This window comes from Penicillium vulpinum (genome assembly GCF_028829585.1).
Source record: "Penicillium vulpinum strain IBT 29486 chromosome Unknown utg000002l_segment0_segment0, whole genome shotgun sequence".
Lineage (NCBI taxonomy): Eukaryota > Fungi > Ascomycota > Eurotiomycetes > Eurotiales > Aspergillaceae > Penicillium > Penicillium vulpinum.
The window spans coordinates 1,929,062-1,955,408 of record NW_026643242.1 but is presented as its reverse complement, the minus strand read 5'-3'; the positions used below and the strand labels follow the sequence as shown (position 1 = coordinate 1,955,408).

The 26,347-nt window shown below is 48.5% G+C and overlaps 8 protein-coding genes across 8 annotated transcripts; 2 read left to right on the top strand and 6 right to left on the bottom strand.

The window, feature by feature from the left end:
- Positions 1 to 928: 928 nt before the first annotated feature.
- On the top strand, positions 929 to 2,222 carry N7479_003811 (ubiquinol--cytochrome-c reductase catalytic subunit CYT1; the record flags this gene model as incomplete). The annotated part of the gene is made up of 5 exons (XM_057251508.1): positions 929 to 997; positions 1,094 to 1,251; positions 1,359 to 1,421; positions 1,490 to 1,887; positions 1,954 to 2,222. The coding sequence occupies 5 exons, from the start codon at positions 929 to 931 to the stop codon at positions 2,220 to 2,222; spliced, it is 957 nt and encodes a 318-aa protein (XP_057110833.1).
- A 480-nt stretch (positions 2,223 to 2,702) lies between these two features.
- Positions 2,703 to 3,959, bottom strand: N7479_003810 (uncharacterized protein; the record flags this gene model as incomplete). The annotated part of the gene is made up of 1 exon (XM_057251507.1): positions 2,703 to 3,959. The coding sequence occupies one exon, from the start codon at positions 3,957 to 3,959 to the stop codon at positions 2,703 to 2,705; it is 1,257 nt and encodes a 418-aa protein (XP_057110832.1).
- An 809-nt stretch (positions 3,960 to 4,768) lies between these two features.
- N7479_003809 (3-deoxy-7-phosphoheptulonate synthase) lies at positions 4,769 to 8,940 on the top strand (the record flags this gene model as incomplete). The annotated part of the gene is made up of 6 exons (XM_057251506.1): positions 4,769 to 6,991; positions 7,045 to 7,254; positions 7,722 to 7,776; positions 7,825 to 8,474; positions 8,519 to 8,729; positions 8,789 to 8,940. The coding sequence occupies 6 exons, from the start codon at positions 4,769 to 4,771 to the stop codon at positions 8,938 to 8,940; spliced, it is 3,501 nt and encodes a 1,166-aa protein (XP_057110831.1).
- Positions 8,941 to 9,350: 410 nt separating this feature from the next.
- N7479_003808 (uncharacterized protein) lies at positions 9,351 to 10,994 on the bottom strand (the record flags this gene model as incomplete). The annotated part of the gene is made up of 1 exon (XM_057251505.1): positions 9,351 to 10,994. The coding sequence occupies one exon, from the start codon at positions 10,992 to 10,994 to the stop codon at positions 9,351 to 9,353; it is 1,644 nt and encodes a 547-aa protein (XP_057110830.1).
- A 368-nt stretch (positions 10,995 to 11,362) lies between these two features.
- N7479_003807 (F-box protein) lies at positions 11,363 to 13,612 on the bottom strand (the record flags this gene model as incomplete). The annotated part of the gene is made up of 1 exon (XM_057251504.1): positions 11,363 to 13,612. The coding sequence occupies one exon, from the start codon at positions 13,610 to 13,612 to the stop codon at positions 11,363 to 11,365; it is 2,250 nt and encodes a 749-aa protein (XP_057110829.1).
- A 2,220-nt stretch (positions 13,613 to 15,832) lies between these two features.
- Positions 15,833 to 18,512, bottom strand: N7479_003806 (putative DUF221 domain protein; the record flags this gene model as incomplete). Its single annotated transcript, XM_057251503.1, has 4 exons — positions 15,833 to 16,827; positions 16,880 to 18,044; positions 18,117 to 18,281; positions 18,339 to 18,512. The coding sequence occupies 4 exons, from the start codon at positions 18,510 to 18,512 to the stop codon at positions 15,833 to 15,835; spliced, it is 2,499 nt and encodes an 832-aa protein (XP_057110828.1).
- A 616-nt stretch (positions 18,513 to 19,128) lies between these two features.
- On the bottom strand, positions 19,129 to 23,858 carry N7479_003805 (putative glycogen debranching enzyme Gdb1; the record flags this gene model as incomplete). The annotated part of the gene is made up of 3 exons (XM_057251502.1): positions 19,129 to 19,197; positions 19,259 to 23,576; positions 23,641 to 23,858. The coding sequence occupies 3 exons, from the start codon at positions 23,856 to 23,858 to the stop codon at positions 19,129 to 19,131; spliced, it is 4,605 nt and encodes a 1,534-aa protein (XP_057110827.1).
- A 445-nt stretch (positions 23,859 to 24,303) lies between these two features.
- Positions 24,304 to 25,854, bottom strand: N7479_003804 (glycerol-3-phosphate dehydrogenase family protein; the record flags this gene model as incomplete). The annotated part of the gene is made up of 4 exons (XM_057251501.1): positions 25,759 to 25,854; positions 24,582 to 25,705; positions 24,463 to 24,514; positions 24,304 to 24,391 (listed from the first exon to the last, which is right to left on the bottom strand). The coding sequence occupies exons 1-4, from the start codon at positions 25,818 to 25,820 to the stop codon at positions 24,304 to 24,306; spliced, it is 1,326 nt and encodes a 441-aa protein (XP_057110826.1). The 5' UTR covers positions 25,821 to 25,854.
- Between the last annotated feature and the right edge of the window lie 493 nt (positions 25,855 to 26,347).

Here is a 26,347-nt window from a genome sequence, read left to right as displayed (position 1 = left end):
CTACACCGCTCTCTCATGTGCATTAATTACTCCGTACATCTAGACAGAGTAGGCGAGTTGGGTCTTCTTCAATTGAAAGAAAATAAGATAGTGGAATGGTATTTGGGTTTTGATGCTGTAGACAGCTCAAATATGACGACTTTGTAACTAACCATAAGAGTGAATCAAAAGTCGAAATTGGAGATCTTCGGGGTAACTTAGTGGCTAAATATATACATCAGGTTGGGACTTAGCATAGCACATAATTTCCAAATCCCAATTTAGATTTTTGAACCAATGAAAGCTCGTAAAGCCACATAGATCAACGGGATTCTCTTTGATATGATATGCTCTGCAATACAAGCTGATATAGCTAAACATAGCTGGAGTAATACTTAACTAGATGTTTATATGGAGGTGTAGGGAATATCCTGAGATACTCCGGCCTTTTAAGGAAGATAGGAAATCTCGGGAAAATAATAGACCAGTGTGACATATATAGCTAGTACTTAGTAACCTGATCTGAAGGTCTTCTAGCTATGTTCGAATAGAACACCGTTGTTCCGGTGATGCGTGTTTTCTCGGTGAATCCCGGGATACGCACAACCGGAGAAAGGTGAAAAAAAAAAGAACACAGGACCAAAAGCAGACAAGGAAGCTGTAAACAGAGTATAAGAGTTTATTTCAATCAATTAGTAGATTTTATATAGATCAACCCATTGTAGGTCAGTAGAATCGTGGTGTTCCGAAAGTCGGTTTTCTAGCGTGGCCGGGAGCCAATCAGAGCAAGGGGGTAATCATCAATGTCAAGTTTCTTCGACTTCGACCTCAACCTCCAGTACCTCTCTCCCTGTACCATCCCCCCCCCTCTCCCCACCCACCCTTCTCTCGCTTTGGCGATACAGCACCCATTCCCAATCATATTCAATTGCTTGGGTTAAACTTCGTCATGCTGGGACGTTCGATTTTGCGCGCGTCCAACCGGGCCATTGCCCGCCAGTCCCTCGGGAAGTCCACGGTACGCCCTCACTCCATTGAACTTCGCGGAAAAGGACAATCGATTCCTTAAACCCACATTGGATCACAGAAGGGTTCTGTTGCTAATCCTCAACAGCGTGCCTCTTCCACCGCCGCCGGCGCCGAGGCCGCCAGCTCCCCCTTCTACCTCACACTCACTGCTGCGCTTGCAACTGCCGCCGCCGCCGGTTCCACCGCTTGGTACTACCATCTCTATGGCCAGGAGGCTTTCGCCATGACACCTGCTGAGGAGGGGTGAGTGACATTGCCCAGGAGGATCGCCATACTTGTGGCTTCACAGCCGAGCATTGTGCGATCCAGGTTGAGAACAATGGTGGAAGCTAATAGGTAATTTTATTTAGACTCCACGCTACTCAGTACCCTTGGGTGCACGAGCGGTTCAACAAGACTTTTGATCACGCCGCGTGAGTGCCCTCTCCCCAAAGTCACATTTTTGCTCTCACCAGCATACATTGTACTGACCCCGTCCAAGTCTCCGCCGTGGTTTCCAGGTCTACCGTGAAGTTTGCGCTTCCTGCCACTCTCTCACCCGTGTCCCATGGCGCTCAATGGTTGGCACTATGCACACCGTCGACGAGATGAAGGCCTTCGCCGAGGAGCACGAATACGACACCGAGCCCAACAGCGAGGGCAACATCGAGAAGCGCCCCGGCAAGCTTTCCGATTACATTCCCGCCCCCTACCCCAATGAGGAGGCCGCCCGTGCCGCCAACGGTGGTGCTTATCCTCCCGATCTCAGCTTGATCACCAAGGGCCGTCACGGTGGCTGCAACTACATCTTCAGCTTGCTCACTGGTTACCCCGATGAGCCTCCCGCTGGTGCTGCCGTCGCCGAGGGCATGAACTTCAACCCCTACTTCCCCGGTACCGGTACGTAACGACAAGCCCATGATGTTTTTTTTTTTTTCCTCCCTAGGGTTTCTGACTCAGTGATAGGTATTGCTATGGGCCGTGTCCTGTTCGACGGTGTCGTCGAGTACGAGGACGGTACCCCTGCCACCACCTCCCAGATGGCCAAGGATGTCGTCGAGTTCCTGAACTGGTCCGCCGAGCCCGAGATGGACGAGCGCAAGAAGATGGGTGTCAAGGCCGTTGCCCTCCTGACCGGTCTGTTCGCCGTCTCCGTCTGGGTCAAGCGCTACAAGTGGGCCCCTCTCAAGACCCGAAAGATCGTGTACAGCCCCCCGATCGGCCCCCGCCGTTAAATGTTACAGCAAAAGTGGAAAATGTGATAGGCTGAAGGGCGCCGGTACGACTTGGGAACCCATACCACATCCCCGGTTTTGATACAGGTCCCTCAAAGAGGCCTCTCTGTTTCGTCATTTTTTGTGTCTATCTATTGGTTGCTGTGTCTGTTTTGTTAGAACGCTCCCCGAACACCTGTATCTGTATCCTAGATATATTCTTTTTTTCATTTCCTTTCGAAAACTGTGTGCTTCGAGGAGTCATCTGAATTTAATTTCCTTTGTGATTATGACAGATGAGACCATTACATATATGCAACTCTCTAGAGTTGCAGTTTATGTCTGTATGTGCATGTCTGTCTCATAGGAACATGATATGATATATGTATTCTGAGATTTGGTATTGAGACGAGTGGTGTACAGAGATTATTTTTTGATTATATATGTATGCAAGAATCTACACGGCTATAAAACCCATCAAAAAAAGACGTAGAAGCAACCTCAGGCCCGGGTATCATCTAAAGCTCGCTCGCCATCACCAAAGAGAGGAGCAAAGAAATAATCATAGCTAACCCACGCACTCAAAAACACCATATTAGACAGAGCCACCAGCCACGGAGGAATACGACCATCAGGACCTGCGAATATCCTGGACAATGTCATAGTCGAAATCAACGAAGGCGCCCACAGAGCTAGGAAGACGACCTTCCCGATCTTCTGGCGCGTGGTTGTAATATGATAAGTTCTGATCTGCGCAAGATATTCTTGATATGAAGCAGGTAGATCATGTTCCGCAGCGCCAGTCTTGAGCAACCCAAGGTAGCGGGCAGAGGGTTGAGCGTAGTTAGGGTCCGGCCGGCAATGCAAGAAGGCGGTATACCACCAGGAGAGCTTTGGACCACTGGGCAGCGCGACATGGCCTTTCTGGGATTGGGATTTAATGCGGGCGTCGTCCGCAGCTGGTGAGAGCAGGGTACGTGCCTTAAAAGCTGGTGTGGTAGGGTAATCTGGGACAGGGTCGGATGGGTCGTACGAGTGAGGGAAGGGATGACAATCGATCACACCGTCGTGGTATCCACGACCACCGCCCTCTGTGGCGATAATCTTCGCATAGTCGGCTAGTGTGACCTCATAGACGACTCCGATGAGAGGTTTGTGCCATTGACGCTTGTCGCAATCCGAGACTACCTCCACCTCTCGTGTCCGACCCACGAGCGCTGTTTTCTCTGACAGATACTCACTGTCCAACATATCCGTCTCGTCATCTTGGGGTTCGATCTCATCACATGCTGGATGAGAGAAATCTCTGTATTGTGTGCCTGCGAAACACGGCTCTAGGTATGGTACTCCCGGAAGATCGAAGGTGAGACGAAGTTCGGGGACAAGCACAGAGATCTGCGAGAGCGGTTTGATGCCCCGCATTCCGCGAAATGTCTTGGATGCTAAGTTTGACCCGTACGCGAGGTAGAGGACTGTCTCATCTCTGGCGACTGATTCTGATACACTAATCCCGTGTTCCTGCTGTGTAGAAATCTTCTCGGGAAGAGCCTCATCTTGATCAAGGGAAACGGCGACACGTGAGGCTCGACGGCGTTCAACATTCGTTCTAGGAATAGGGTCGATATCGAGTTTGACATTCGCAGGCTTAGCAAGGAAAACGGGGATAAGGCCTCGAAGCTTGTCTAGAGGTAGGGTTGCATTGAACTGGCATCGAGAAGCTGGCGCCTCGTCGCTAGTTTGTGGCGCATGCTGTGCCATAATACAGATCTATAGCGCAATATTGGGCGTATGAACGTGAGATCTGTCAGTTACCTGGGTGATTGTGTACTTAAAAAGCTTCTCAGCCACACGAATTGATGCATAGTCAGCAAACCTGTGGACCAGATTGGCGATTATTAATCGCGGAGAACGGCCCGGGGTTACTGGACGGATCGCGGAGTTTGCACGGACCGATCGGATATTGAGGATTGAAGATTCATTCTGAGGGTTAGTGGGAGAGAATTTAAGGATGGTAGTTGAGTTATAGATCTCTAGAACTGACCTGAGGACTGTGGGGAGGATAGTATGGGGAGACAGGTGCTTTTCATATGATCTCAAATATGTGACGAGCACGCAACTTGGGATAAAAATAGAACACTTTCCCCTAAGATCTAGATTATCAATCTCGCGTTTTTAGATCTATTCAAGGGCAAGTACTCCGTAGACTACAATGATATAGATTTTTTCAATAACTACATATATATAAGTAAAGAATGTACTTACCCTCAGCCACCAAACCATAGGAGGATTAACATAAATCAACTAAAACAAGACCTGGTTATCTTGATCATGTTTGCAAATCAAACCTCGGTCATCCACGATCTCTATTCGTTACCTACATATGTACGGAGTAGTTGTATATATATAATATTAGGACATTTGACGTTATAGTTGAGGTATCATGTGATCCATGCCGTATGCTGGAACTGAGTTTAGTTCAGCACCCTTCTCAAGGCAGCTCTGGAGAGCACACTTTCTTTTACATCCCATCTTCATGTTCTGATTTCAAGTGTATGATGATAGCAACCATGAAGCTAGTTCGGGGCTCACCTGCACCAATTAATCCAGACACAGCGAGAAAGGCGACTGTCAAAGACCAGTCGACTTCGGGATACGGCCTCACAGGCCCAGGTTACCAAAAGCCAAAAGCCTCTCCATCCCAGCCTTCCGAGTCGAAAATTGTTCGATTGAAGCTCACAAGACCAAGGCCGCCGAAATCCAATCCCCAAGAAGTGGATTGGGATGAAGATCTTCGTCCTACACCCAATGAGATAGTGGAGAACAAATGGACCCATGGAGGAACCTCTGTTGCCCATACAGACCCGAGTCGACCGAAGACAGTAAGCAAAAATATGGGAGGCAAGCGAGCGATGCCATCAAAGCCACAGACAACCTCGGTCAAACGCCGGAAATCGAACACGAGGAAGAGCACTACTACCAAAGAGGGCAGCACTGGAGGACCGCAATTGCCATTGATAACGCTTCCTGAAAGCACTCTTCCTCCTGCCGTCCTTTTGGGTACTATTGGGCCTTCTGATATTGGTCCCCTGGACGGGCAAACCAAAGACACAAGGCGCAATGGACGTGAGCCCGAAGCTTCGTATCAACCTTCGCCACCGACAGATGGACACAACAAGCATGGAAATGACGGCGAGGGACCTGCGATCGTCGACATAAGAAGCTGCAAATCAGTGACAACAGATTCATCCTCAGATTTAGAAGATCGTGGCAAAGGGCCATCCCGCACCTCAAAAGTCAGCATCCTAGAGCATCGTGCACAGTCCAATGGGCAAACAAATAAAGGCAAAGCTGCTCATGTGATGCCCGAGGTACCCTCAAGTTCCGATGTCGATCTTAAAGCACAGTCTCGTACGAGTACTTCAAAGGTCACTATCTTGGAGTCAAGGGCACTTCCAAAGGGACAAAACAGCCAGACCAAGGCGGTTCATGAAAAGAGTCGTCTCAAACATCGTGGCCGAGCAGAGAGTGTTGGAAACAAGCTGATGCTTGCGCTCCACGGAGCAGGGCCTTCTTCGCGGGAACCAGGCAATGATCAAAGTGCACCTCTCATCATCTCATCTGACCCAGTGCAACCCGAGGAATCTCCCAAAAAGCAGTCTGAAAAAATGCCGGCCGACACAGTGTTGGAACCCTCAAAGACTGAAACCGCACTGGAGAGAACAAGTCCAATTGAAATGCACCAAAACCAAATTGAGCCCAAGACCGTCAATCCAGCATTTATTGCCAAAACAATTCTGCCCAAGGAAGAGCAGATAGAACAAGCAGATGATGCAACCTTCTGGAAGACCCTGGACCCTGATAGTTTGTCCACTACAGCAAGCTCTTCAGAATATGAAATCGGCAGAGGCTTGATGGATGGCGGCCCTTCGATCCTTGATTACCACATGGAAATGGAACATATCCCCGGATTTGCAACCTTGCAGCCCATGAGATCCGCACCGACCACCTCTTCACATGCCACCAACATCTGCGAAAGCCAGGTGGATAGCTCGGATATTTCGAATGTAGGAAAATTCGATGATCTCACGGCAGAAAGGATTGAGCGGCGTGGGTTTGGCCATACTCCAGAGTCTCAAAAGCGTCTTCTCACCAATGAATCCCCAATGGAACTGAAATCACCGTCTCCCCAGCCTCCGAAATCAGCCCCAAAGACCAGCATTGTCGACAGCAACGGTAGTCCTCGACTCATGCCTCAGTCAGCCAAGAGCATGGCTGCGCCTCAACTTGACCTAGATGGTGAAAATAAGCAGGAAGAGACAACCAATGCCACTGACACCAGTCCGAGTGAATATGATCGAAGCTCGCGTAGTATATCCACCGAGAGTAAACATGAGGGGCTCATGTGGACCAAGTACCAGAGAGACATGTTCCTGGAATATGGGATCCAGACGGAAAACTTGGCCAGATCTTACCCGTGGTCGCAGCATAAGCAGCATCAGCCATCATTTTCTCAGGAGGATCCCGCTGATGGGGTAAATTCCGAAAAATCATCGACAAATGGACCAAGTTCTTCACAGCGAACGATCGATGAGAGACCATTAGGCGATGCTCCTTTAAAGAATGATGGATGCCTTGACCAATCGTTCCGAACAGATATATCGGGGTCACCACAGCCGGCTGCTAAATTGCACCAATCCTCTACGGTGGGCGATCATGATAATATGGAATGGATATCCACTTTGCAAGTGGCGCAGAAGGACGCCCACCACCTACTTCAACAAACCAATTCGGTTAGTCAAAACTTGGTATGAAAGGAAATGGAGCTTTGCTAACTGGGATTTAGCATTTGTCTACTCAGCTGGCGGCAGAAAAGGCCACTATCAGTCGAGTCTTGGAGATCTACCGAGAAGGGTGTACTCGGATCCTTGACGACCTGTTCCAGGCGCAAGAAGCACGAATGCAGCTATACCAGCAACAAATGCAATCTGTCAAGGAACAGCACGCGGATATATGTCAAGATCTGGTTCTTGGATTGCAGGAGCTTGACCGTCGGGTGCAGCAAGGACCAATCTGAAATCCAAGGGGTTAGAGGGGCGAAACCACAGGTTACATATATTATTTGAGACTGTGGCAATACAGGGTATTGCATGCAAGTGGCCGGATTCTTATACCAATATCCAATATCATAATATAATAATGTATATAATATCAAAATAGATTTTAGTCCACATTTTATAAATGGGATCGCCGTGATTGGAATTCCAGCGCCGGTCACCGAGGATCACGTGGAAATTGTTATACTCTGAGCTTTTGACTCATTCAAGCTGTTTCTTTTTTTATTTTTTTATTTTTAAGAAATTGTTACTCTTCTGTTCACTACAATCACTTGGATTTCTCTCAATTGCTCCCCTTAAACCTGTCCTTTCATCTTTTCTCTTCTCCCCCTCTACCCCCGATGTCGGCGAGTCAACCCCCTCCATTGATTTTAAATTTCACACTCTGACGTCGCCAATTCCACAGTTCTTCATTGATAACCCTAATGTGGGCAACCACAATCATTTGGAAGATTCTCGCAGTAAGTCTGGCAATTTTTTAATACGTAATTGGTCTCTAATAGCTTTAGTTCTCGGCTACAACCCTCTCACCCCTCCCAATCTCCTTCAACATGAGATCGCATTGACCGAGAAGTCACGACAGACCGTACTCGAGGGCCGTAATGAAGCCGTCGAGATTGTCCATGGCACAGATACCCAGCGCCAGCGTTTGATGGTAGTGATCGGACCATGCTCCATCCACGACCCCGAAATGGCCCTCGAATACTGCGATCGCCTAATGAAGATGAAGGAGAAGTATGTCGATGACCTTCTGATCGTGATGCGCTCGTACCTCGAGAAGCCACGCACAACCGTCGGCTGGAAGGGCCTGATCAACGACCCGGATATCGACAACAGCTTCAAGATCAACAAGGGTCTCCGCATATCGCGCCAGCTGTTCGTCGACCTGACCAACAAGGGCATGCCCATCGCCAGCGAAATGCTCGACACAATCTCCCCCCAGTTCCTGGCTGATTGTTTGTCCGTCGGTGCTGTCGGTGCACGCACCACTGAGTCCCAGGTCCACCGTGAGCTTTCCTCCGGTCTGTCCTTCCCCGTCGGATTCAAGAACGGCACCGATGGCTCCCTTGATGTCGCTGTTGATGCTATTGGCTCTGTCAAGCACCCCCACCACTTCCTGTCCGTCACAAAGCCCGGTGTTGTCTCCATTGTCGGAACTGTTGGTAACCCTGATTGCTTTGTTATCCTCCGCGGAGGAAAAAGGGCACCAACTACGATGCCGTTAGCATCGCGGATGCCAAGTCTAAGCTTATTGCCAAGGGCATGCGTCCCCGTCTTATGGTTGACTGTAGCCACGGTAACTCCGAGAAGAACCACAAGAACCAGCCCAAGGTTGCTGCTGTGGTTGCTGAGCAGCTTGCTGCCGGCGAGGATGCTATTATGGGTGTTATGATTGAGAGTAACATCAATGAGGGTGAGTTTTTCGAAAGTTTTTGCTATATATCCAAAGCTGTTTATACTGACCTGTGCTAGGCAACCAGAAGGTCCCCGCAGAGGGCAAGGCCGGCCTCAATTACGGTGTCAGTATCACGGATGCTTGCATCAACTGGGAGGATACCGAGTCAGTTTTGGAGACTCTGGCTCAAGGTGTTCGTGCTCGTCGCGAGAAATCGGAGACGAAATAAGCTATGTTGGTATATTCGGGTTAAATTACAACGGGGCATTTCTTAAGCGTGTCAAAATGGATCAAAAGTTCAATGATTTTACTTCGGCCTTGAAACTCAACACCTTTCAACTTAGGGCAATTTTGCTACAGCGACGATCCTTATATTCTTGTATGCATTCTCATAGGGCTTCGACATTTATAGTGGAGATATGGGGCCAATATTAGCCCTATGCCGTCATCAGGGTCCACGTCTACCTCGTTGAAGCTGACTTGGGCTAAAATGCTTGTATATTTTGGCTGGAAGATCTACAGTGAAAATAGAAAGAGATGGATCCTATCGCTTTGGAGATATTTTGAAAAACATGGTTATACAAACAATGAAATTTCATGACCATCAGTTGGATATGCATCACTTGAGTGTACATTAGTTCAGTTGGAGTCAATGGATTCCAAATCAGGTAGATTCGCATCAGTTGAGTCACGTGGGTTGGAAAATGTCGATATAGACTCTCGAGGCATGCTTGCTGGGAGCTCATCAACCCTGACGAACGGCCAAGGGAGCCAGTAAACGACATTGTCTACACAGGTCGCACTCTTCAGCATGAAACCAGGTGCACAGTCATCATATCGGGAAAACACCTTGTACCCTCTCCTGAAGGAGAATAGATGTATTGCTTCCCGTTGAACCAAGAAGTCAAAACTGGCCTCCAAGCCCAGAGCATGGATTTCATCTTCATCATACTCATGCTGTTTTGGGTAGGAGAAAGTTCTAAGCAAAGGATGGGTGCCATTCTCTTTATGTCTCAAAAACAATTTGAGTGCTTTGAGTGTTTCCAGTTCGAATTCAATTAGGCCTGAGTTTCGCCAGAGATCAGACCGTATATGAAGGGCTTCGAGAGTTGGCGGCAGCACATCTTGAAGTTCATAAGCCGTTGTCTCCCAACCAGTGAGAAAATTGAGAGGTAAAGATGCCGTTTGTAGCTTGGGAAACTTGTTCAAAATGCCGTGAAATGGGTTACCACCTGTTCCGTTCGTCACACGCAGACGGAAAGTTTCTGTACAACATGGTAAAAGCTCCAGGCCGAGAGAAAGATGTTTCATCGTTTGACTCGAAGTTTCCAATGAACGAAGGAGGCGCTCGGGCTCCTTGAAAAACTCGGCTATTTCCCGGCATTGGTAGCCCATGCCTAAATGTAAGGACTCCAGATATGGCACTTGAGACAGTAGTCTCGCGATATCCGCAGCCAACACAGATGACTTGGCAATAACAAGGCTGCGCAGGTTTGACAAATTCAACGATGTTTTCGGCATCTGCCTAGAGAAGACACAGATTCCCTCCACGTTATGGAGCCATATCTCGAGAATCTTCAAGGAAGGAAGGTGGAACCAAGGCATGAATTGATAGGATCCATGAAGATTGCTATTGTTACGGTAGTTGAGTTCTGTGAGAGGTGAATTGCTCCCATAGTCGACCATTTCTAGTCTTGAGAATCGAGTCAATACGCCAGGGGGTGCGTTGCCGAAGAGAGAATGATGCAGCATTTCCCCAGGAAAGCCCCCTTCAAGCACGAATGAAAAGTCTAGTCGAAGGCTGCGAAGGTTATGAAGCTGCGAGACCAGCAGTGTGGCGTAGAAGTAGGCGTCTCCATGAAACAGTCGTGCGAGTAATTTGGCATGGAGCTTTTCCGGGAATTTCGCGTCTCGAACAACCTTCCGGGCCCATCTCAAAGCAGGCCTACACTGTAGTGTTATCTTGGTCCAGTCGATATTTCCTTTGGGGATGAAAACCCCCGTTTCCTTTGAGGACTGTTCCACATCCCACCACACAAGACTGACATGCCAGACGTAATAAGCCAACTCTGGCCGCTCTGAGATAGTCCGGAGGAGTAACATGATTTTGTGAATCGGTGGATTCTTCCAATCCCAGTGAATTGACCGATACAGAAAAGCCTCAGTTGAGGCTCGAGTGTCACGAGAAACCCTTGACAGATTATCCAAATCCCGTGTTGGCAGATACTCGAGTGTCTGTATCCAGCAATCGAGAGGGAAATTAGCGAGGGGAGTTGAAGTCATTGTAGATATCGATTTTGGACGAGTACGCTAGATGAAAGTGGTCAGGATACTTCATTGAGAATCCAATCTGAGGAGGTCAACTTACTATGGCAAAGCAGGTCGAATTCGTCACAGAAGTCTCCCAAGAAGGACTGTGGAAGATGAAATGAGTGTAAAAGGTGAGAAGATAGAAGGAATGGATAAATGAAAAGCAATAAAAAAAGACCAAACTGAATAGAAAAGAGAGATAAAATGAAAAGGTGAAAGAAGAGGCAAGAAGAAGAGAGAAGAGAGAAGAGAGAAGAGACGAAAGAGGAAGGAGGCTAAAGTCAGCCCAAAGGGGGAGGTTCTAGACAACTGTAGCACATCTATGTTCTCACCATATTATATTAATACAAAGGAATCTTAAAGTCTATAATACAAGCTGCAAAAGATGAACGCCGAATAGACGGATCTTGATGTATACCATGAACACCAGCAGCACAAGGCTTGATCCCATCTACTCCAGCCGAATAGCGACCAGCACCATATCGACCCACAAACCCAGTCCTCATCTCCTCAAACTTCCGTTTCCTCGAACCCAAACCAGCCCTTTGAACGATACCAAGATCCTCCAATCCCCCATCAGAACCAACACCAAGAGACCGAGTGGGAGCATTACCAGTATCAACATCCAACACCGTGCCTTTACCATCTTCCCCAAAGGCCCAAACCCTAACCCCACCCTCAGAAGACTGCAAAGCAAGCTCCACAGTCCCCTTGACAGACCCAATCTCCTTGCCATATATCTTAAACGGCCACATCATAGCCGTAGGTTGATACGAGACAGATAAAAGGAACTCCCACTCACCATTCTGGTTCTGCACCAGACTCTCACATCGTTTGCGGGACCTCTCTGAGTCAACGTACCAATCGAGCGCGAGATCGCCATCGCCCATTACCCCGTCACCTTGACGTTTACGCTCCTTACGGATCACGTTGAATACGTCTAAAGGAATAGAGTACAGCACGAGGCGGTCGCCATATGCTGCAACGACACGGAGACCCCAGCGGAGGTCGGAGCCTGCGGTGAAGGTTGTTGGGACTGGGATGTCTGTTGGAGTCGGAGTTTTGTTTGAGAGAGATGGGGATGGGGGTGGTGTCTTGATCTGTCGGTGAGTGTTTGAGAAAGGCGGCGGAATGCAGACGAATGCGCGAGCTAGGCTTGTTGGCCCACCAATTGGAGCATCGGTGCCGATGCATAATAGGCTTGTGCGTGGTTCGATGAACATGATGTGGAAACCGTCGTTAATGGGGACGGCACGATAGTGGTGGCAGTGTGTTGCACGGACGAAACTGCGGGATGGGGCGTGGGGAATGCGGCGGCGATTGAAGGACTGGATATCTGCAAGGAAATGGAATTGGCTGGTTTTTGATTCGATTTTTGGTGATGATTCTGAGGATAAAGATGAAGGGGAGGGCGAAGGTGGGCATTTGCATTCGTGGAAGCCCGGTCCGGATAGTGAGGAAATGAGACGTAGCTCGCTGGGCGTTTCTGGGCTACTTGGGAGGAAATGAAGGGTTTCTGACGGCTGGGGGAGAGTGAAGTATCTGCGTTGCTCATTGCGCTTTGTTTCGTTCACGCTGTGAATCTCCATGCCTGCAGCGCAGCCGAAGGCAATGACCGGCTGGCCGGGACAGAGAGCAACTGTCCGGGGTGGGTTGTCTGCTGTGCAGACGTTGTAGAAGAAGTGGCGGGATGAGGTGGCCATTATCCTATTGGAATGAGATCCCTTGGTAGCTGAGTCTTTGGCGCAAGCCATATCCAAATTGCAGATCATACCAACACGGTTGCAAAGCAATGCAGCGATGGTGAATTGGGGCTTGCTGGTGTCGATGGCGGCCGATATAATATCGAACGGACATGAGATGCGTGAGACAAGCGCCAAGTCAGCATCGCCGAAGTCTTTTGCAGATGTTGGCCTAGACCTCCGACCCAAAAGTGAATAAATAAAGATTATGCAGCCTGATGTCACCAGCAGATAGTTGCTGCAACTGCTAATACTGAAAGTTGACACCCCTGACCCTTTTCCTTCGGCCAAAACCGGCCGAAGACGAGTACCGCGGGATTTCCTACTTGCAGAGTCAGACAGACTTGAAAAGTCTACCACAGTGGTGGTGGAAAAGCCCGGTTTCCCGACATTCATCCTTCGCCCCGAAAGGAGACATTCTGTTGCAAAGCGACGGCTCATCCTCCAGGCCTCGCTTTCATCTAGCCGGGAGATGCGTGGTGTTTGACGATCTTGCAGCCATGCATCCCACCACCCTGCCCTTTTTAGCATATTCTCAAGAAGCTTGTGGTTCAGGCTAGTCCGCATCCACTGTGAGCATGTCCGCCGGGCATTGTCGAAGTCCCGTGGTGTCAGCATGGAGAAAATCTCCAGTAGGATCTCTGCCGGTACAATATTTGCAGCAGGAGAGGACGAGCTGGTCGCCAGATTGTATTTTGACAGAGGTTGAGCCTTTGACATGTATCCTGCCACAGACTTGTTCAAAATGGAGGGCATTAGCCTCGTCGAGCTTCGTTTGGTGTGCTTGGTGGAAGCACTCGTGGACATATGACAGGCATAGTCTTGACTCGAAGACCGCAGCGCCGGCATGTCGATACACTCTTCCAGCAAAGAGACCACTGGATCTCGGCCTCTTCAATTCCAGAACATTTTTTTGGAAAGCAGATGTTGGAATTGAATCAATGTGAATTTGACGATCCTTCAATTGATAGGCGTCCAGAATAGAAGTGCATTCGGCGGTTGACAATATACCAAAGAGCAATATCTAAGATGGCGATTGAACGAAACAAAGGCCCAAGGGAAAATATATCTTCACACAATCAAGTTTATACAGCACTAAGAGTCCACCCGTGGATAAATTGTCTAGAACACTAGTAGTAAGTCCACTGATCTGCAATCTCTCTAGCCCAAACTGCTAGTAAATTTAATTTGAAAAGAATGTTCACTCACTAGGAAGTATATGCTAAGTGCAAGGTTGTATCAGCCTCCCATCTGAAAGCGGTGCCGCAAGAGGAATCCGATACGATAAAATGAAACCCGTTAGATTCGAGGGTGAGGTAAGGGCTGACTTGTTTAATTAAATACTGCATTTCACCAACTTCGAGAGGCGAGAACCTAGTTAACTATTAAACTAAGTCTACCATCTAGTTAAAATTCAATTATAACCCTTACAACCCTGGAATGTACGGCTCTGACGTCGAGACTTACAAAGTAGGTCTCTATGGCACCGTAGATGTACCACGCGGAAATCCGATAAGTGGAGCACGTCAAGAGATGTACAAGCGAAGAATATGCCTATTTAGGTGGCTAATACTACTACACAGATACATTGCAGTAAATGCAGCTACTGCCATTCCATTACGGAATGGACATCTGGGAGGCAACGGGTGATTTAGGGTGATTTAGGGTAGTTTAGGAGTTTGGAGTGAATACACATACTACTAACACTACCAGAACTACCAAGCCTAACTTCATGAGAATTATTCTACTTACATCCCATGGTTCAATTCTCAATCTACAAAATAATCCACTTGCCAAGGCACCGTAGCAGAGCCCTAGAGTCAGGCCGTTACAATATAGGTCAAGAGCCCCTGTTTGAACCGAACCAAGATCTTTCAGTATCAATATGCAACACTGACATTCCAGAGGATCTCGGGAAAAGAGAAGGAATGCGCCCCGGATGCAGCGCATGGTTTGGCATCTTTGTCGAACCTCACCGCTTACATGCATATATGTCTTTAATCGTGTGATGAATCTCATAACAATAAGATACTCACCAAGATCCTTGTACAATTAGTATTTAGTTCAGCATTTCCCACATTCCTTAACGCCCAAGGATGCTTTGTTTTGTCTCTGCTCTTTTCTCACTGTCTCATCTCCTCACCGCAACAGAGACAACTGTGCCATCCCCCACTGTTCAGGAATGTGCCCCCGACCATGTGGACCCTAGGGATTCCAGAAGCCGGTGATTCCGTAGATGTTCGAGGTATGTCCGCGCTGGAGGTTAGATCGAATCGATTTGTGATTTCAATCTTCGAATACTGTATTGTTTTCATATATCCATGTCTATGGATCACAATTGGGATGTGACCCCTAGCAGAATGATGTCTCAAGCTGTCTTCTTGAAGTTAACCCTTGAAACACACCTTTTTTTTCTCTCTCTTTGAACAAATGTACTAATTTACATACACATCTAGATTTTTTTGAATTTGCCAAGGAGGAAAGAAGACTTGAGGGTTTAACTTTCTCGCCCGCTGTTTCTTCGGTTGGACTGTATTGCTACTACCACGTTTACCGCGGGCTTATTTTGGAAGCGAGGAATGTGAGAAGAGAGTGAACCTAAGTGAACTCGATATCTTTACCGAGGAATCCTAGATGCAAGATACTCCGTTGGAGCCTATTGTGTGCCCGAAAGGCAGCTACTCACGCCTGACTGGTAGATAGATCACATTATTAGAAAGCGACGAAATTCAGAGATCATCAGTATTGTACAAACTCTATATTCGACTTTGACATAAACACCGAAATACATGGATAGATGAAAAAATCAAATGACAAAATCCAACTACTGTGCGGGAGGGGAATGGCGAGGGACAGGCGAGACGAGCCCGATAAAAAGAAAGTAAACATGTCACGCCGCCAGGATATCATAACCATGAAAACATATCAGAACAAGATAATGAGATGCGAACGAGGTATCAAGGTCATAAAACATGATGGGTCAAAGACATAAACAGAAAAAAAAAGAGTGTATTAACAAACGGCACAAGGGGTAGATAGGCGAACCTGAAATCCGTACAATCTGCAAGATTAAACGTTCGGTGTTTGGTGAGCCTCGAAGGCGGACGCGCCATTTCCATTGCGTTGAGTGTGGCTGCGACCGGGAAGCCAGGCAGCATGCAGCGGGACAATCAAACTCGGGTTGACGTACTTCTTTAGCCGCAATTCGAGATCGTGGCCGCCAATCCGTATCGGAAGGCTATCGCGATCCAGGCCCGATGGCGGTGAGAGGGTCGATGAAGGCGACGGGGAGATGTCGCCACCACCCGGCTGGTCTCGATTGATACTTTTGAGGGCAATAAATTTCATCAACGGTTCATATGTACGCCCAAACCAGTATGAAAACCATACGGTGAAGCCTAGAAGTGGCACCAGGAGTAGCGACCGGGTGATGGCTCGGCGCAGGGCTAGAACGCCGATCATGGCTAGCTGGTGAACCATTAGCCCCACGAATACGCGGTTGCAAATCATCGGCCATGCGCGGCCAGTGGAATGTTGCTGGTGATCCATGGCATACAGCAGTTGGTATTTGTAGATAAATTTGCCGACTGTGAAGTAGATCAGACCGAATAGGCAGATCAGCCACGAGCTCGGGAACACACTGTAAACCACACAGATAACCAATATCAAGATGGTTTGCGGGATGGAGAAACCGTAGCTGAACTTGGGAGGAGTTGACAGCTCCGCATATTCCCGTGGTGTGCGGGCCGATAGGAAGTGGAAGGGGTATAGTGCGACACTTCCGAATTCGAGGAGCCGGAAGGGGAAAAGGCCCAAACCCTGAAGAATCAACAGGTTGATGTAGAATGGGGCCAGGCCTTCGAGGGACTTAGCCAGTGCGAAGGCAATCGTTGTAGAATCTTTGAATGCATCCCGAAGATTTTCCCAGAACCCATAGAAACCACTTGCTGTTCCAAACACAGTGAATAGAAGGAACAAATTGAAGAATGAGAAGAAGAAATTCTTGGAGATGATGGACAGCTCAACATCACCACGCGACACCATTCCTTGGTTGTTCGAGAGCCCTGCAAAGATGATCAGCGATTTGAGGAACTAGATGTTGAATGGAAAACTTACACTCATACAGATAAGGCACAGCTACCGTCAAAAGCGAGAATGCGAGAGTAGGCAAACCCGTTTGAACCAACGATTTGATGATTGGATGCTCCTGGAGGAATTCTGCCAGCTGGGGGACAATTTTATGAAGGGTCTCGAGCTCCAGCAATGAGGCAATAGGAACCAAGAGCACAGACCAAAACACGGTGAGGAATCCAATGGCGATGGTGATGGACCATGACTGAACCATTCGTCGAGTACGAGACAAATAAGTATTTTTCCAAATAACATCTGCTGGCGCCGGCGCAAGTCGAGCGAACATTTGCATTGGGTGTGGATCAAGGATGGCCTGAACAAGCATTTGAGATGCGGCGATCGACTCCATCGTCACGAAAGCAATTTCGGTAGAAACGTATTCTTTCTCTCGGGCGTTTTGGATATATTCATCAATTTTCCGGAGTTTTTCCTCGTAGTAATCGATTGCATCGATCATCCGGAAACGAAACTTGAATGGACCATACCAGATGCGAACTTTGGGTCTTTCATTCGAATAGCCCGAGACATGCTCGCTCTCATGTTCAGATAGAAGCGCGGACCGTTCATCGTCTGTATCAGTGGGCGGTTGGTTGGTCAGAGGCAAGGTATTTCCATCGCTCTTTGGCCGCTTATATCCCAAATGTTTTGTCCATGCTCTCTCAAGGTCACGGATGACTTTCATCCTCTTGTCAATCAATTCATCAAGCTCGCGCCACTTCCGACACACCGTGATACTCTCAACTTTGCCCACTCTCAGCCCTTCTATAAAATCCTTGATCTGATCTTCGGTCCCCAAGTCGTCTGGGATCCCGGACAAACGAATGGTGCGATCAGTGGTGCTGGTCTGATTCCCGAGATAGGTTTGCCGAGTGCGGATGATTACTTTTGTCTCATCAAGAAGCATATAGATGGCCAAGCCACTGAACACATATGCAAACAACACATAAATCCACAGATAAGTAGGGTCTGTAACCGGCTTTTCCTTTTCAAACCCATCAATTGGATTCGTGGTCTCATTGCTGGGGACGTGATCCCAGCCAGGAAATCCATATTGACCGGTGTATTTGTAGTGCATAGGGAGGATGATTGCAACAGCGAAGATAAAGACAGCCAAGAGGAATCGGATCGCAAATTTGAAGAAAGATAAGAACTGCCCAGACACTTAAATTAGCAATGGTTCTTTCTCTAGTAGAGAAGCCAAAGCATTTGAACATGAACATACCACATATGCGTCCAGGCCCGCAGACTGCAGCACTTCCTCTTCTGTAATCTGATGGAGAACGGGTATCCAACCGAAAAGGGTATTCGGAAGTTCAGGTAGCCGCGAAGCAGCATTTCTTTGCCGTCGTCGCGCGGCATACAACTCGGTCCATTTTGGTCGCAAGATCTAGAAGTAAAGCAGTCAGCGATGAGCAAAACCCACAATAGCGACGGAGACACATACACAGAATGTCAAAAATGCGCTGAGACCCAGCGCGGAGCTAATCACAAATTGTGTGTACAAATCGCGCTGTTCTCTCAACTGATCTTCCCACCGTCTCTTGCTTCCGCCATCGCCATCGGGGCTGTCGGCAAGCATGGTCAACACAGCGGAGGTCGCTGATGCCGTAAGAGACATGACGCTGTTTTATAAGGGGTTGCCGCACTCCGGGTTTCCGTGATGGCTTCGACGAGCGAGGGGCTGTCGGAGCTAGTGGTTCGTCAAGGGCATGCGGCAGGACTCCGTTGATCACCGAAATGACTGACGTCAAGGAGATGGGATGGTCAAATATTGAAGACGATTTGATTGCTGTTTGTGCAGCGATTATTGTTCGAATCCTACGATTTAGTTTTCGAGAAGAGATTGTGAACAATCGGTGAGGTTCCCCCCTTTGTTTTTCTACTTTTCATCAAACGCTCAATGATGGCTCCAGGGCTTCCGGGACCGGCTGCATATGGATGAGTCATCGTTTATGTGCATAATCCCGGGTATTCAATTGCGTGACCTATGTACATAGTAATAGTATGTACGGAGTAGCAATGACAGCATTGTAAATACATCTATACATATATTGACTCAACTTTGAAATGCCTTATGTAGATCATGTAGTTTGAATTACAATAAATATGACGCTGTGAAACCATGAATCCAGTTAAAACACTGCAAAAAATCTCTCAATGCTCATGATGATATATCTAATATGCGATGTGTTCAAATGTCCAATCAATTGTGCTTCCAAAAGCTAAAATCAAATCTAAGAATGCTTTGCTGCGTCATAGTAGAGGTCAAGTAGGCATCCGGCGGACCAGGATTGGGTGGGTGACTATATTTTCTGTTAGTATCGTGTACAAAGTGACAAATATATCAAAACGACAGCAACTCACCGAATCATTACAATGTTCCCCAGCCTTGTTTGATAATTCGGTTAAACCCTTCCAAGGACTCTCCCGTAATGCCTTCTTACAACCATCAAGTCGTCGGGTGACTTGCTGGAAGCATTCAGTCCGTTCTTCGGGTGTCTTTCGGCGCAGGAGATCGAAATGCAATAGGGCACGGAGGAAATAACCGCGTTGCCAAACCCACTCTGGACCCTGATGGTAATTGCGACCCTTCGCAGTAGCAAAGTCATCAGAGTCATCAGAGTTGATGTAGTATGGACGGTAGTTGAGATCGGATGGGTCCAGTGTCGCCATGCCCACAGGACCCACGATTGCGGAGTCTGCAATCGACAGAGCGACGAGAGCCTTCGAAGGTGTGAATAGCTCCGGAGCAACTGACATTGCGATGGGGAAGTTGGCACGGAGCTGGTAGTCTTCGTAGGGCTTGCCAGATTTGTACAAATCTTTATAGATTCCTCGGCGGTTAACGATTTTCGCGTCCACGTCGTACTGACTATCTTCACTGGGGTCGAGGGGAACGAAGTAGCATCGCTCGAAGTTGCCCTTGATTTTGCTGGCCCATTCGGCAAAAGTAATCTTCTTGCCATCGCCGATATCCACGCCCTCATGGGGATACGCCTTCGATTCGTGGAGACGTGCCACCCACACCAGAGCGCTGTAGGCGAGACCGGTAATCTCAATAGCGGCACCATCACGAGGCGTTCCAGGGAAACCCTTGTTTCCAGCCTTAGCGCTTTCTCCCATCTTATCTTGCCAAGTACCACAGTTATCCTGGTTGCCACCGAAAATCAGACCTGTTTCCCAGTCAACCTTAATGTCGATCTGGAAGCCTTCGGACTTCATCTGACAATCAAGATCGGGGCCAGCGTTGTATTCTCTGAAAGACATGCCAGAAGCGTGTCTTTGGAACACTTCCTGAACGCATTCAAGAAGAGTCGGAAACTGAGAGTATGCCCGAGAATCATCGAAGGGGAACCAAGTATCGTCATAAGGCAAGAATCGTCTTGGGATCTTCTCTTGCAAGATATCAATGCCATTGGGTGCCATTTCAACGAAGTCCTGGATAGACTGCAGGAAGAACCAGACAGAGTCCCGGGAATTGTATCTTGGCAATTTTCCGCTGCTCAGCAGATTGGGAATCATGCCATGCTTGAGCACACTTGCAAAAGCGATAATATGCTCCTTAGCATCGTCAAAACGTTGAGTACAAAGGAATAAGCCACGGAGAGAGATGAAAATATCTCTTCCCCAGCATCTGGTCCAGTCAACTGCAAAATGAGGCAGTCCGGCTGCAAGACTGGGGACCATCTTGGTGGGCCACAAGGATGCAGATTTCACATAGCCAGTTTGTTGAACGCTGACCATAGCCAATTGATGGATGAATTCCTGACCGTGCCGCACATTGTCTCCAAGGAGATGAATACCTCTCTTCCACGCAGCGTTGTATGAAACCTGCAGAATGATTGCAAAATACCTTGGGAAAAGGAAGTTGGGCAAGTTGCGGACAGTGTCAAACTTTTCGCGAAGCCATGCGGCAGGCTTTTTCAAGTCAACATATCCTTCCTTGGAAGCTGCCTTCTCCATACGACCAATGATGTAATCTGCAGCCCACTGGCCCTCTCGCAAGTGATCGCAGAGTGCGTGGCCAAGTTGATTATACTTGATAATATCCTCGAGAACACTCCACCAGCCCTGAAGACCAGCATAGACCATAGGATCATACTTTGGAATGGAGTAAATGCCATCTTGACCACCACTAGAGTCTCTCTCTTCAGCTTCGCACCGGTACAGCACAAAGTTCAGATCAACCAAACTGAGCTCAGAGAACGCATCGTCTGCGCCATTGGCGAGGTTGTTTTCAAATCCATCGGCATGATCTGCGCCAGGAATCCATGTCTCGAAAAGAGCAATAGACCCAGGAACAAGGGAGTCCAGTACTGAGATTTTGACATCTTTGTCGTTTTGCTCAATCTTAGTGCCTTCGATGTCACGGGTATGGCTGGGAAGACCCTTCAAGTACTTGTCATCGGCCAGGACCTTCGCCTTCGTTTCATCGTTGGCATCAACCTCAAGCTGCCACGATCCGATATGCTTGGCACTGGTACCAGCAATATGAGTGGGGGCGAGAATCGCGCCACTCTCATTACCGGGAAATGCGGTATGAGCGACCAAGAAAATGCCTTTTCTGGTCTTGGGGTGGACTCTGTGGACAGTGATGAACTCACCGTCATGATGGATGTGAGTTTCGTCATAGCCTTCAACTCCCATCATAGTGTGGAGTTCATTCAGAAGCTTCTTGACACCACCAATCCCACCCTCCCCAGATCCAACGGCCAGACTCTCGGAATCAGAGGACTGAGAGGTGTACTGTCGAGTCTCGTGGACGAGATCGATGAGTTTGGGATACACCTCGTCGTAGCCCATCACACTTCCAGTCGCGGAGGCACACATTGCCACGAGTGCAGCATTGGGAAGAGTGTCCCTGGCGTCGCGCTTCTGAGAAGGGACCTCATTGTCATGGGTACAGTCCATAAACAAGGCCGGCACTGGACATGGCCGAATATGGGCGATCTTGTCGTCGGTCTTGCTAGACCTAGCTGATGCGATCGCATGACTACTGCCTGCGGAAGGTAAATCCATCTCGAAGCTACCGATCGGCTGTCCGCCATGGCGATGAACGAGGCGACTCAGCTCTTCTGTGCTCCAAGCTTGCATAGCCTCGCGAATCAGAGCATTGATGCCCAAACGTTTGACGAAGACATAGTCGGCCTCCTCCGAGCCTGTGAAGAGTTCTGCAAACACAGTCAAGTTCGGCCGGACTTTGCGAGCTTCATCTAGCAAATATTCTGCAACCACTAATGGCGTCGAATGACAATTGTCGATTCGGAAACCATTGAAGTACTTGGCCATAAGCCGGGTATACTGCGTCATAAAGTCCCAGAGGAAAGGACTATCTTCAGGAGAGGATCCATATCGAAGCTTTACACAATCACCCCACACGATAACTTCGCGGCGTAGGTAAGCCCTGGAATCGGGACCGGCATTATCTTTCATGGCATCGGCATTCCAAATCCAACCATTATTGACCAAAGCCAGGGCTTTGGGATCGTGCTTCTTCGTGACATCATTGAGAGGAAGGCGGGTAAAGTAAGTCTCAATCAATGGGTTTTCCTTGGTGACAGGACCCATCTTAGGGCCATGATCCTCAATTCTCAGATACTTGATGCGATTGAACAGTTGGTCCATAATAACATCAACGTCTGCATCATACTCCTTGTAGAATGGCAAGTTGGCCTCATCAAGGAGCTGGGACAAGGAGGCTTCAACCTCGGCGAGGTTGGTGTGTGCCTCATCGTAATCCCCAAAAAGTATATTTAAAGCAACTGCTCCAAACTTTGGGTCGACAGCACGACCAAACCGTCCGAGAACCTGCTTGACGGATGGAATCCCAAGCTCGCGAAGCACGTTGGCTTGTTGCGTGAGCGACCAGTTTTTGAACTGCTGCATCTCGTCCCGTTCGACGAGCGCAGGATCAATATTTGCGTTGGTCCATTCATCCAAAATCTTTTTAACATCACTCTTTACGTCAAGAACATAAAATTCCCATAAACGACTTCCATCAATGGCTTGCTTGCGCGCCGCATTCATGACTGTCACCAGATCTTCCTCCGTCTTAAACTCTGTTGGAAGACCAACGTCCTGGAGGCTATCGCCGAATTCCAAAAGCGCCGAGTCCAGCTCGAGGGCTGCCTCCAGCCATGGTGCGGTCTTCACGCTATATCCAGACTCGGGATGCTCTTCCAGCCACTTGCTATTATGAGCTGTGTGGTTCCAGACCACATCTGTCAATGTGAGAAGACCATAATCTTTCTCCATTTTCGCAACCATTTTTGCAACATCATCTTCTCCATTAGGGAAGAAGGCGCCGTCGAATGCCAACTGATCAAAAATACTATAGGGCGAGTTGGACGCGCCGCGCTGCATGAGGGGTGTAAAATGAACCATATTGTAGTTCCGCTGACCAATTCCGCGAAGGTGTCTGTCCCAGTCTGTAGGATATGCACCCATGAACTTTGAGATAACTGAGAAAATAGAGAGTGCGTTGAGCGGCAACTCTCTCCCCTGAAGGGTAAGTCTGGGCGACACATCGATGTAGTGAATAGGTGTCTGAGTCGGCTTCGGGGCAGGCACCTCCTCGACTGAGAATTCTGGTAGAGGAGAATAAGTTGTGTAGAAAGCAAACGCTCCCGCTGATGTCACGGGAATATCGATCTGAATATTCTCGTTGAAGTTGGGTTGCAGTCTACTTCTGTTTAGCGACCGCCCCCAATTTACACAACATCCAAGAAATAACTGGGAAGACCTACCTGAACTCCCGAAATGAGTAACGTTCGAAGGGCTTCCCCTCTTCAGGGATATTCACCCAGAGACTGCCTTGTCGACAAATGGAGCTCGTCCCCTCGATAATGAACCGAAGCACGTATCCAGATTTTGGCGGAGGGGCCAGGTAGATGTACCCACCGGGTACGTCAGGAGAACCATCATCCTTCAATGGTAGTAAATAGACCTGACGTGGAGAGGCCATTGCGACGGGTAACGATTGGATGAATTTCGGATCTAACCCAAAAGGATTGTCTGAGTACAGGGTAATATGGCACGATGCACCCTCCTTTCACGATAGCGAAGAGGATAGAGAGTAGAGAGGTGAGACTTGAGAGGATATTTAAGGAGGGAAAAAAAAATGAATTGAAAAGCAAGGAAGGAAAAGTCGGGCAGAGGACCCAGTATTCCCCTCATATGTTCCTGGAGAAAGCCCAGACCACGCGGGGAATGACATCATGCATTTTACTTGGTATTTTTAGCCGTCAAAACATCAACACACCTACGTCGGTGTACGTCGGTGTACATCCAGGAGAATCGAACAGTCTTAGAGTAAATCAAATGTCTAGAATATAGTCCGCATGCAGTTCATAAATACAGGTCATGAAAGTCTATACACGGAATGTCGAATGCCCAATCCTCAGCCCTAATTATAATCGTGCAGCACTGAATCGAGCGCCATTATCGGCACCATTGGAATTTTCTGATGCATCAGTCGGGGTCCGGGCCTGAGGGGGGCTATAGGGGAGCCAAATGTTTTGATAAGTAACACAAACTAGAAGGAATCAACACTAGAAGGGACTTTTTACCGCTCAATATAAGAAGGAATATCCTGGACGTTCATGGTTCCCTCCAAAACACCTGTACGACGTTAGCTTCGATCGAGGGGTCATATGGTAGACAAGGGGGAAATGGGGCAAAATCTTACGGAAAACAGCAGTGAACAGAGGGAACTCGTCCTCCATGCCCTGGGTCTTCAGGAAGCTGTTGACCTCCGCAGCAGTGGATGTACCCTGCAATTTCTGGCCGTTGAGCTCAGTTCTCTCAATCTCTTCGATAGGCAGGTTGCGCTGAACGCTGTACATGGCACAGCGGAAGTTACGACCGCCGCTGGAGCTGGTGATCAAGTCTGCCACGCCGGCACTCTCATCGGTGAAGGTGCGGTTGTCAATCGTTGCGCTGAAGAAGGTGTCTCCAAACTTGACCATCTCCATCAAGCCAACGCGCATGATGGCAGCCTTGGCATTATCACCCCATCCCATGCCGACAACCCAGCCAGCAGCCAGAGCAACAATGTTCTTAAGAGCGCCGCTGATAGAAACACCGGCAACATCGTTGACAACACGCACGTGGAAGTAATGGCGGTGGAAGAGGGACTTTAGCACGGAGTGGTCGACAGGAGGGTAGGCTGACGGCAGGGCCTGCAACTTGACCTCCGAGATTTGGCCCGTGGTGTCCTTGTGCTGGAACTCCACCAAGTTGGTTGGAGAGGAAGAAGGCGACCGTTGGGGAGTAGGCACCTGGGAATCCATGTGTGGGGGATCGTAGGCGACGCTAGTCTCGGACCACTTCTCTTGGGCGACCTCATTGGCGATGTTTGCACCAGACAGGGCACCACAATAGATACCAAGGATTCTGCCAATGGTCTCGGAGAAGAGGTGGATACCTGTTGAGTTGACATCCACGCCCTTAATGCAAGAGATGCCACGGGCGTAGGGGAGGATCTTGCCCTTGATTTGTTCGCAGGTCTTGATGATGAATTGATGGGGCAGGTTGAATATGAGAATAGTGCTTTCCTTCACTGCATCCTCGAGGGACGGGTTGGCGTGCAGGTTGACTGGCAACTGGATTCCTGAGAGGTACTTAACGTTCTCGTGGACCTTGTTAATTACCTCAGTCAATTTCTGGGGGCCGGCGTTTGAGGCATTGTAGTGCTTAGAAGTCTGCGGAATCTCGACGTTCTCCTCGAATACCCACATCTCTACCTTCTCCTCGAAGAGATCGGGGTTGCTGGCCGCATTTTCGGCAACGATCTTAGCGATGGCGCAGCCCCTATTGAGAACCACAATTAGTACAAACTCACAGTCCTTTAAGAACTCTCTTACCAGTTACCGGAGCCCACCACCGTGATCTTGTGCTTGCGCTGATAAGGAGCGAGAGAACCCATGATGCGTGTAGACGAAGAAATTGATCTGCGGGAAGGAGGTCCGGAGAAGGTGGGTTTAAAAGATGAAGAAGTTGGGGGCAAATGTGGAATTATGAACGGGGTCTGGAACCGGTGTGACCAAGTGGATGGCCGAGGTAGAAATACAGTGGTAGAGGTGTGAGGAACGCAAATCCGACGTAGGTTGAGACGTATATCCATACAAATTATCGTGTTGGGAGCCCAATGAGTTTCAGCTTTTACCGGATTGCCTTCTGATCACAACTGATGTCACTGGAAAGGCGTCGAAACTCGGAGAGGCGATTTAAAGGAGAATTTGATAACGTCACGGGGCTTTTTTGGATGTTTTTTTATTTTTTTTTGCCGACACAATAATATTTTATTGACTTGACTTCTCATGATTAGCCAAACAGCGTTGAGTTCCTGGGAAAAAAGGGTGGGGATAGTGGATATAGGCGGTGAGCAATTGGAGTCTTTTTTTCCCGTCGCAATTTCGTCTCTTTGCTCCCCGCTGTAGATCTCACATGTCA